The sequence below is a fragment of the Leucopleurus acutus genome (genome assembly GCF_964270905.1).
Source record: "Leucopleurus acutus genome assembly, chromosome: 14".
In the NCBI taxonomy this organism is placed as follows: domain Eukaryota; kingdom Metazoa; phylum Chordata; class Mammalia; order Artiodactyla; family Delphinidae; genus Leucopleurus; species Leucopleurus acutus.
Window position 1 is genome coordinate 7,799,633 of NC_139156.1, and position 10,521 is coordinate 7,810,153.

General features: G+C 50.7%; 1 protein-coding gene across 1 annotated transcript; it reads left to right on the plus strand.

Moving 5' to 3' along the window:
- Window positions 1-1,231: 1,231 nt before the first annotated feature.
- Window positions 1,232-3,944, plus strand: NKX1-2 (NK1 homeobox 2; the record flags this gene model as incomplete). Its single annotated transcript, XM_082853841.1, has 2 exons — window positions 1,232-1,442; window positions 3,214-3,944. 2 exons carry the CDS (start codon window positions 1,232-1,234, stop codon window positions 3,942-3,944), a joined length of 942 nt encoding a protein of 313 aa, XP_082709967.1.
- Between the last annotated feature and the right edge of the window lie 6,577 nt (window positions 3,945-10,521).

Below are 10,521 nucleotides of genomic sequence, written 5' to 3' on the forward strand. Positions count from 1 at the left end.
CTTTTACAATTGCCTCTGTTCTTTGACCTTAAATCCAAACCAGGCAAACACCTTTTAACCTTTTTCTTCTTGGGGCTAGGGGGAGGATGAGGGTCAAAGATGCAGCCTGATTCCCAGAGACCCAATATCTGTGCACGTGATCAAACCTGTGACTCTGAAGAAGGCCTGAAGGGCATCAGGCATTGTGCTCGGTGTCCCTGCAGGCCAGGGCAGCCACCCTCACCTGGCTCACCTGCCCTCACCAGGGCAGCTCACCTGGCTCTGAGACCGCAACCCGCGAGGTTTCCAAAGCGGCAAGTCCTCTTGGTGGGGGTTCAGACATCTCTCCAAAACCCCTGCTGCCCTCTGACCTCCAGAGTGGAAGGAAAAACCTCTGACACAGTGCGGGACTTTCTTTCGTTATTTCCTAGCGAGCAGGACGTACTGAAAAGAATAATGGTCCGGGAAAGAAGCCCTGGGTTCGAATCCGGACTCTGTCACCAACTAACAGTGACCCTGGGCAACGTCACTTCTCATCTTTGAACCTTAATTTCCTCATCTTAAAGCTGGGATAATAGTCTTGCCAGGCCACGCCCACCGCACAGGGATGCTCAGAGGATCAAACGAGATCGCGCAAGTCTAAGGGCTTTGTAAACTGTAAACTCTGAGAACATGAGGGCTTTTAAATCCGAGGTGATCAGGACTGAGGCCATTGCTGTGATTCACTGGCGAGGCAGGAGATGTGCTGAGCGTTGCCTTGAAGTTATCAGTGCTGGCCTCAATTGCATTTCCAATTCAAAGGCGGGTGCACTGGGGGAAGGGTGCAAATCGTAGCCCAAGTCGGGGTGGGTGTATTGGGAGGATCTCCGGGACGAAAGCGTCCGGACTTCCCTCCCTCGCGCACCCCGAGTTTCCGCAGGTTGGGCGGAGGAGCGCTGAGCCGGCGGCGCTGTCCCGGCGGGAGCGCGCATCAGACTCACCAAGGCGCCCCCTCGCCGAGGCTAGAGGTCCCCGAGCCTTAGTCTTGGGGCTGCTGCGAGCGCGCCCTGCACTTGGCGGGGGCCTGGGCAGCCCAAGTGCCAATCCGCGCTCAGCCCCCCGCGGCTCTCTCCACGCCCCCCTCCCCAGCTTCTCTTGGCCGTCCCGACCCTCCTGCCGGCTGAGAACTGCGGCCGAGCCACAGCCGAAGGCAAGCCCGAGCGCGGCCATCCCGGACTCCGCGCCGCCGGCCTCCGGCCCGCGGGCGGCGGTCATGCTGGCATGGCAGGACGGCGGGGCCAAGGCGGCTCCCTCCCACCACAAAATCTCCTTCTCGGTTCTGGACATCCTGGACCCTCAGAAATTCACCCGCGCTGCGCTCCCAGCCGTGCGCCCTGCTCCCCGGGAAGCCAAGAAAAGTTTGGCAGAGGCCGAAGCAAGGAAGGACTCCAGCCGAGACCCGGCCCGGCAGCGAGAGACGCCTGGTAAGGATGCGAGGCGGCCTCCGGCCCTGGAAAGCCCCAGCTTACATGATACGATGGGAAGGTGGGAGGGAGAGCCGTGGATCGGGTGAGTAGCCCTTAGCGGCGTCTTCCCCAAGGGGAGAAGGTGCACAGGACCAGGCGCATAATTAAATTGACGCAGAAAGGGGGACCTGGGTCAGGAATTTGCCACCGAAGCCTGTCCCTGCTTACCCGCCAAGCAAGCAAGCACCCCAGCTCTGATTTACTCGCAGAGGAAACTCTTACCCAGCGCCCACCTCGTCCAGGCTCATTCATTTATTGGGCATTTAATTGTCCCCTATGTGCCAGGACCTGGGCTAGAGACTGAGATAAAAGTCAGCAAAAACTTCGAAACCTGCGAGGTAGACAGCATCCTTAACGAGGTAGACAGCATCATCTCTCCATTTTCTGGATGAGGAAGCTGAGGCTGAATCGTGTGTCCGAAGTCTTAGTAGGCAGTGAGGTCCGGTTTTCGCACCCAGGGCCCACTTCCAACCATCCAGAGACAGCTGCAGAGACTCCGCTGCCCCGCACGCTCACTCTCCCCAGATCCAATCGTTGACTGGGCTGGGGCCGGAGTGGGGTGGGGTGACGGGAGGCTGTTGGTCCTTTCTCCCCAAAACCCTTTTTGATTTAACCCCTAACTCTGGGAATTCCTTGGCGGTCCAGTGATTAGGACACCACCTTCCACTGCAGGGGACACGGGTTCGATCCCTGGTGGGGGAACTGGGATCCCACAAGCCGCGTGCGGCAAAAACAAACAAACAAACAAAACAACTCCTAACTCTGGAGGACACCTGACGAGGGGTCCAGGAAAGTTTGTGTCTGAAAGGAAAGACAAAAAACAGCAGGACCCAAGCTGGGTGAGGCGCGGGCACGAGGTCCCCTGGAGGGACGCCAAAGATCGGGGGCTCAGGTCAGGGAGAGGCTTGAAGTCTCGGCAGCTCCCCCGCGTCCCTTCCCCAAGTTTAGCGGTGATTGTCTGGGGCTCTGGGCGCCTCTGGCGGCTGCGCTTGGGCCTGGGCGGTCTGCCTGGTAATTGTTCGGATCGCCCCTCGCAGGGGCCGCTCTCCCCTTTCCCCACCCCCATGATCGATATTCTATTACTGGCGCCTGCATATCTCCTGCCCGCAGCTTGCAGGTACCGACTTCAAACCCCCTTTTCCCTGTCTGATCCTAATATTGTTCGATTAAAACTTACCTTTAATAGATGACATCTATCGATCCGGCCCCGCACAAATCTGAAACTCTATTAACACGGCAGGAGAGAGAAGATGGGAAAGAGGGAATTTCACTTTAAAAGGGAGGAGGGGGCGTTTAATAACTTCTTTTTTAATTGCTGGCAGTTCCAGGCCAAAATAGGCTTCTAGGGACTGGGGAGACAGCCCCAAACGCACTTGACATATAGATGTCTTAATGTACAGCGATAAGGTTGTCCAATAAGGTCGTTATTCTTTCTTAATGCGGAGTGTCACTCTTTCATTCGAAATACACTTCTCGGACGCCTACTAGGTAATAGGTGGGTGAAGAGAAAGCGGGCACTACAACGCTAACTCCCACCTCCTGGAAAGGGCTTGCAACTAAGAGCGGTCGTGGGGGTGAGGGCAGGGAGCGCAATTCCGGAGAGGGGCAGGGCTGGGCTCTGGGTTGGGCAGAGAGAGCTGCCTGCTCTGGGGAGGACGAGGGCCAGGTCTAGGGACCAGGACCGGCCGGGTAGTTCCGGGCTTCTGATCACCGTCCCCTTCTCCCCTAGATGCTGCGGGCCGAGGCGCCGGCTTGGCGTCCCCCCTGGAGGGCTCTGAGGCGGAGGAGGCGGAGGACGAGGACTTGGAGGACGCAGGGCGGCGGCAGCTGCGAGAGCGGACTGCGCGCCTGCAGGAGGCCCGGACGCGCTCCCCCGAGGCCCGGGCCGCGGCATCGGCGGCGGGAGAGAGCAGCGCGGGCGGCCTCGCGGGCTCCCCGGGCTCGCCGGGCTCCCCGCGGCCCCGGCGCCGGCGCTCAGAGCCCAGCTGCTCCAAGCCGCGACGCGCGCGCACCGCCTTCACGTACGAGCAGCTGGTGGCCTTGGAGAACAAGTTCCGGGCCACGCGCTACCTGTCTGTGTGCGAGCGCCTGAACCTCGCGCTATCGCTTAGCCTCACTGAGACTCAGGTCAAAATTTGGTTCCAGAACCGCAGGACCAAGTGGAAGAAGCAGAACCCCGGCGCTGAAGGCGCGGCGCAGGCGGAAGTTGGCGCGCCCCAGCCTGGGACTTCGGCTGGGGCGGGCGGCGGCGGCGGCGGCAGCAGCGGCGGCGCGGGGACCAGCCCGGGTCAGCTGGGCCCGGCCGCGCATCCTTTCCAGACTTTCCCCTCCTACTCGGCGGCCAACGTCCTCTTCCCGGCCGCCGCCTCCTTCCCGCTGACGGCCGCCGCCGCCAGGGGCTCCTTTGCGCCCTTCCTCGGGCCCTCCTACCTGACCCCTTTCTACGCCCCACATCTATGAATCCGGAGCCCCTCGGGCCCCACTTCGTCCGGATTCACGAGTGATTGGCGTGGACTTGTGGTCCCCACCCCACGGAGGGGCGCCAACGCGCAGGGACTGCCCCCTCCTGGTGCGCGGGTGTCTGCGCGCCCCCTTCCCTTCCCGCTGCCGGGAGGCGCCGCCAGAGGGCAGGGAGAGGCCGCCTGCCGACTCCCCGCCGCGCGCCTCCCCGCCTAGCTGAACCCTGGAATTCACGCGGTCCACTAAAGGGGGTCAAGGATCTGCCATCTTTAAAAGTGTCCGGAGACGGAGACTGTCCTTAAACCTTCCCGTTTCTGGACCTTGTTCTTCACTTTCGGTCAGGCTTAATTCAGTTCAAGGGTTCTTTCTGAGGGTCTGGGTGTTGGGCGGCGCGGGGCTAACCCAGCGGCGGGGATGGTGTCCAGAGGGAGACAAGACCCGTCCTCCAGCTGCTCACATCTAGGATGGAATCTTCAAAGGCTGTGGCTCACTCGGAGGGTAAGGAGCTTTCCCTTTTCACAGCTGATTGTTTCCCATTTCATACTCGATTACTGGCCCAAACCCAGCGATTCCTTCCAAATACCGAGCAAAGTTGGAGAAAGCTGAGTCTGTGAGCGCACACTGCCGCCGTGAAATGGACTACTTTTTAAATGTATAATACTCTACATTTTTAGGTCTTCGTTTAAGGTTAGGACTTGAGCGTGATTCTCATTCCAAACAGTCTCTCCACAGGCTATTCCTGAGAAAATGTGTCCCTGATTTTCCGGAGGAGACCGTAAGTTCTTTTGGGAAATGCAACAGCTTTATTGCTAGACTTGCCAGCTGAAGTAGACGCACTTCCACATCATTGCAAGTTTTTTTTTCTTTTTTTGCGGCACGCGGGCCTCACTGCTGTGGCCTCTCCCGTTGCGGAGCACAGGCTCCGGACGCGCAGGCTCAGCGGCCATGGCTCACGGGCCCAGCCGCTTCGCGGCATGTGGGATGATCTTCCCGGACCGGGGCACAAACTCGTGGCTCCTGCATTGGCAGGCGGACTCTCAACCACTGCGCCACCAGGGAAGCCCCCACTGCAAGTTTTGAGAACAGCTTTGATAAACCACGGCTATGGCCCCATAGGCATAAAGATAACAAAGAGACAAATGGCTCAACTAAAATCTTGAGGTCTATGCATGAGACTGCCCATTTGGGTATGCAGTATTGGATACTATAAAACTTCAGTCTTGGCTAATATGTCTGTCCCAGCAAATCCTAGGCTCCCAGTAGTGATCGAACCAGGGGGAGAGTTCGCGCCTCCAGCACACGCTACAGTCATGAATTGGACTATATATATATATATATATTTTGCAGTACGCGGGCCTCTCACTGCTGTGGCCTCTCCCGTTGCGGAGCACAGGCTCCGGACGCGCAGGCTCAGCGGCCATGGCTCACGGGCCCAGCCACTCCGCGGCATGTGGGATCTTCCCGGACCGGGGCACCACGCCGTGTCCCCTGGATCGGCAGGCGAACTCTCAACCACTGCGCCACCAGGGAAGCCCTGGACTACTTTTTTAAAGCACAAACTCAACGTTTTTAGAGCTTCATCTAAGATTCTGACTTGAAAGATACTCCGTTCCACACAGACTCTCCAAGATGGCATGGTGAACAAGCAAAAGGTCGTTAGGAGCTGTAAAAGAAATAATTTTGGGGTGTAAAAAGCTACCATGGAAGCAAAAAGCGTATTTATGATGGATTCAACTGCAGTAACTTAATATATGGATGAGCGTTCTAACTGCTGCTTTCGTTATCTCCCTTAAGAATTAGTTCTGTAAGATTCTCTTGCCGGCTTTGTTTGGAATACTCTTCCTTTAGTTTTTTATGTGATATGATTTGTAGCCCGTATCTCAGAAAACCAGACCTCCCCAACTAGGTCATGTATGTTTCACTCTAACCATTTTTCGAGGACTTTAGGCCCGGTGATATCTATATGGATACCATTCCTTGCTATTTCTTGGTAGCCTGTGTCATTAATAATTAAATTTAATGATCAATGGCTTCTTGTAAAGTAAGAGCATGCTGTTTGGTATTATGAACACATGATATTATTATAATCTTGAAATATCTACTTCAGTTATTATTGGGAATGAGAAAATATTCCTTTCTTCCAAATTAAATGAAGACTTCACATTCATGGGACTCTCATAAGATTTGAGAATATGTATTATTTAATTATAATTTGTTAATTAGACTCTTTTCCTTTTATTCTGAAGGAGAAAAGTGTCCCCAAACAATGCATTATGACTTTCTAAAAGACAACTGATGCCAGATGAGATTCAAAATGCAGTTACTATAGTAGAGAATATTATTTTATTCACTTTACATATCGATAAACATTCCTTCAGTAACTGTTTCTCAGTTTCTCAAAAGCAACATTCCATGTATCCCAGTAGGCAATTCAAATACACAGAGGCAAGTTCTGTAACAAAGAATCTGAATTTCTGTAAGACTCGGGAAACATTCTATTCCTCTCAGGTACCAGAATCACAGGAGACTCCATTTGGAGAGAGGGACTGGGGAGGGAGGTGGGAGGCTTATCTATGGACTAGCATGGAGTGCTATACTTCCTGACGTTTCTTGTTTCTTCGGATTTTAACAGAGTAATGCTCGAAGTGTGTGACTTTGGACTTCTGCTGCTTTAAAAGGCCCAGTGGCTTTCCAACCAAATGATGTGTTTGTCTAATAAATTTTGTTTGTAATAATTTCTTGTTTAATTATTTCTTGTTCTTTATTAGCAAAGCTTTTAAATAATTTTATAATTATCAGAGGTTGTATATATGTATTCCCATTCCCACCCCCCACCAACTAGCATTCATCAATAGAGGGTATCTTTACCCTAACATGACTTTTTTTTTTGAAAATCAGTTTCAGGGGCTTCCCTCGTGGCACAGTAGTTAAAAATCCGCCTGCCAATGCAGGGGACATGGGTTTGATCCCTGGTCCAGGAAGATCCCACATGCCGTGGAGCAACTAAGTCCGTGCGCCACAACTACTGAGCCTACACTCTAGAGCCCACGAGCCACAACTTCTGAGCCCTCGTGCCACAACTACTGAAGCCGGCACGCCTAGAGCCTGTGCTCCTCAACAAGAGAAGCCACCGCAATGAGAAGCCTGTGCACCGCAATGAAGAGTAGCCCCCGCTGGATGCAACTAGAGAAAGCCCATGCACAGCAACAAAGACCCAACACAACCCCCCCAAAATAAATAAATAAATAAATTTTTTTAAAAAAGAAAAGAAAATCAATTTCAAAGCCCCAAAGACAGCCGGTGCAGAAGGTCACCAAACACTAACAGTTGCTTTGTGGCTTTGGAATCTTTTTTTTTTTTTAAGATTTTTTTGATGTGGACCATTTTTAAAGTCTTTATTGAATTTGTTACAATATTGCTTCTATTTTATGTTTTGGCTTTTTGGCCGCGAGGCATATGGGAGCTTAGCTCCCCAACCAAGGATTGAACCTGCACCCCCTGCACTGGAAGGCAAAGTCTTAACCACTGGACCTCCAGGGAAGTCCCCCTAACACGACTTTCTTAAGTCATCTTTTTCAGACCCTTGCTAGATACACACATAGTAGCTCTGTTTGTAGGCAGTATACACAAAAACACATTTAAGGCCATTTCCATAGTGAAAGCAAAGCATCTTTACAGAATTTTAATTAGTGGCTACAAATTAAATCAACACCAGGTTTCCAGGACATTAACTTCCTAGCCTTACTTTACAAGTTCTGAATACCCCATATAGAGTCTGGTAGATAACTTTTCAGACTTGGGCCATCCACTGGTCATAAATTTCTGATGTTAAAAATGATCATTTTAAAATCAACTTATTTACAAGCCAGAAACAGACCCACAGGGGTGGGGGAGGGATAAAGTAGGAATTTGAGATTACCATATACAAACTACTGTGTATAAGAAAACATAAACAACAAGGTCCTACTGTATATCACAGGGAAATATATTCAATATCCTGTGATAAACCATTAAGGAAAAGAATATGAAAAAGCATATATATATATGTATCTCTCTCTGTCTCTCTCTCTCTCTCTGAATCACTTTGTTGTATACCAGAAATTAACACAACATTGTAAATCAACTATACTTAAAAAAAATTACCATTTCATATTCCCACTTGAAAACATGTAGCCAGGGAGCCTTAGTTAAAGGAGTGATTAGAGAGCATTTTTGCATTGAGAGACCCCCAACCATTTTATGGGCACAGATCAGCTTAGTGTATTTGTTCTTTTAGGAATGACTCTTAAGAACCTATTTAACTAGGTTTTTAAAATTATGAGTAGGCTAGCATAGAAATTCTTCAATACATAATAAATACATTTAAAAACATAATTCCATATGGTCAATTGAAGGGAAGCATCTAAGAGTCTAACGGGAGGTGGGAAGACACAGATTCAGAGAAAGAGAAACAGGGAAAGAGAAAGGCCCCCTTCTCCCTCCAGCAGAAGGAAAACTCAGGAGGAGCCGAGTTGTGGAGACAAAGGGGGAGACACCCAGTGGGAGACTCCCAGTAGGGTTGCTCTTGCTGCACCTAACTCCTCCTGGTTCCCTTGGGCTGTGGTTTTCAAGGACGAGGTGAAGGCCCCTGGCCTCTGGTTGGGTTCAAAGCCACCTCCACCCCTCAGTCGACAGATGAACTTGGCAAGCTCCCCACGTCTCTGGGCCTCAGTTTCCTCACCATAGTGCCTGGCTCGGAGGACTGCACAAGAGTCTATGTGGAAGGCACTTAGTTCAGTGCCTGACACAATGAGGTAGTTATTATCCCAGTTGAAGCTGGAAAGGACATTAAAGATGCTGAACCTAGGCCAACCCCCTCCTTTACAAAATTGTATTGCAGTAGAATAAACACAGAAAACTGAATATATCGGATGGGTACAGCTTGGGCATCTTCACAAACAGAACATCTGTGTAATCAGCGCCCAGATCAAGAGCAGAACATTGTGAGCACCCCAGGCCCCCTGTGTCACCTTCCCATACCTCCCTCCCCAAGGGTGACTGCTGTCCTACTTCTAACAGCATGGATTAGCTGTGCCTGTTTTTTCCTTTTAAATATAAAAATGGAATCCAACGGAATGTATCCCTGTGTCTGGCTTTCTTGGTGCAACATCATTTGTGAGTTCCATCCATGTTGTATAGTGTTATAAATTATTTATTCCTATTTCTGATGACCTATTACTGTTTACACTTGCTACAATTTATCCATTCTTACTTTTTGTTTTTTTGTTCATCTGCTTTTTTGGCCGTGCCGTGCAGAATGTGGGATCTTAATTCCCTGACCAGGGATAGAACCCATGTCCCCTGCTTTGGGAGCACAGAGTCTTCACCACTGGAAGTCCCTATCCATTCTACTGTTGATGGATAATCAGATACTTTGGGGCCATTTTGATTAAACAGTCTTATACATGTCTTTTGGTAAATAACATCTTCATATTTCCATTAGGAATACATCTATGAGTATTTTCCTGCGCCACCAGGAAAGCCCGGATAAGGCGTATTTAAAAGGATAAGATAGGACACAGTGGCACAGTGGTTAAGACTCCGTACTCCCAGGCTTCCCTTTTGGCGCAGTTGTTGAGAGTCTGCCTGCCGATGCAGGGGACGCGGGTTCGTGCCCCGGTCCGGGAAGATCCCACGTGCTGCGGAGCGGCTGGGCCCGTGAGCCATGGCCGCTGAGCCTGCGCGTCCTGAGCCTGCGCTCCGCAATGGGAGAGGCCACAACAGTGAGAGGCCCGCGTACCAAAAAAAAAAAAAAAAAAAGACTCCATACTCCCAATGCAGGGGGCCCGGGGGTTCGATCTAGATCCCACATGCATACCGCAACTAAGAGTTCACATGCCACAACTAAGGAGCCATGGAGCCGCAACTAAGGAGGTTGCCTGCCACAACTAAGACCCAGCACAACCAAATAAATAAATAAATATTTTAAAAAATAATAAAAGGATGAGATAATAAAATTAAATAGAGTTTATAACATTTTCTTCCTGCATATCTCTATTTCATCTTACATCTCCTTCCCACTTTTTGGAGATTGGTGTCCTGGCAGACAGGATGATTCCTGATATACTGCTTTTCTGCCTGGGTGGCCAGATCCTTTTGTAAAAAGGTGAGGCCTCACCGTGTCACTTGGCACCTACTACATTTTATATTGTATCATTTTCTACTTGTTTCATCTGGGAGACCCTCCCCCCTGCACCCGCCAGCCCCTGTCTCTGGCAGTTCTTCCACATATTTTGTAGGTCTTATATCTCTCACATCGGAATATGTTGGTATTCCACCAATTCTGTAGGCAGATAGGGTAGGGGGTCCCCAGAGGAAAAGAACCAGATACAGCTTTTTGACATAAGAGAAGCCATTCTGACCTAAACCGTTTTGTCACCTAAGCCTGGCCACAATGCTTCTCCTTGAACAGGTCTTAGTAATTAATGATCTTAAGGGAACAAAGGAAAGCAAGAACAGAAGAAAAGCAGTCAAGAAACAATAGTGCAGTAATAAAACAGAGTCCTAGTTCCTCCTCAAGGGATATACGTAACAATCT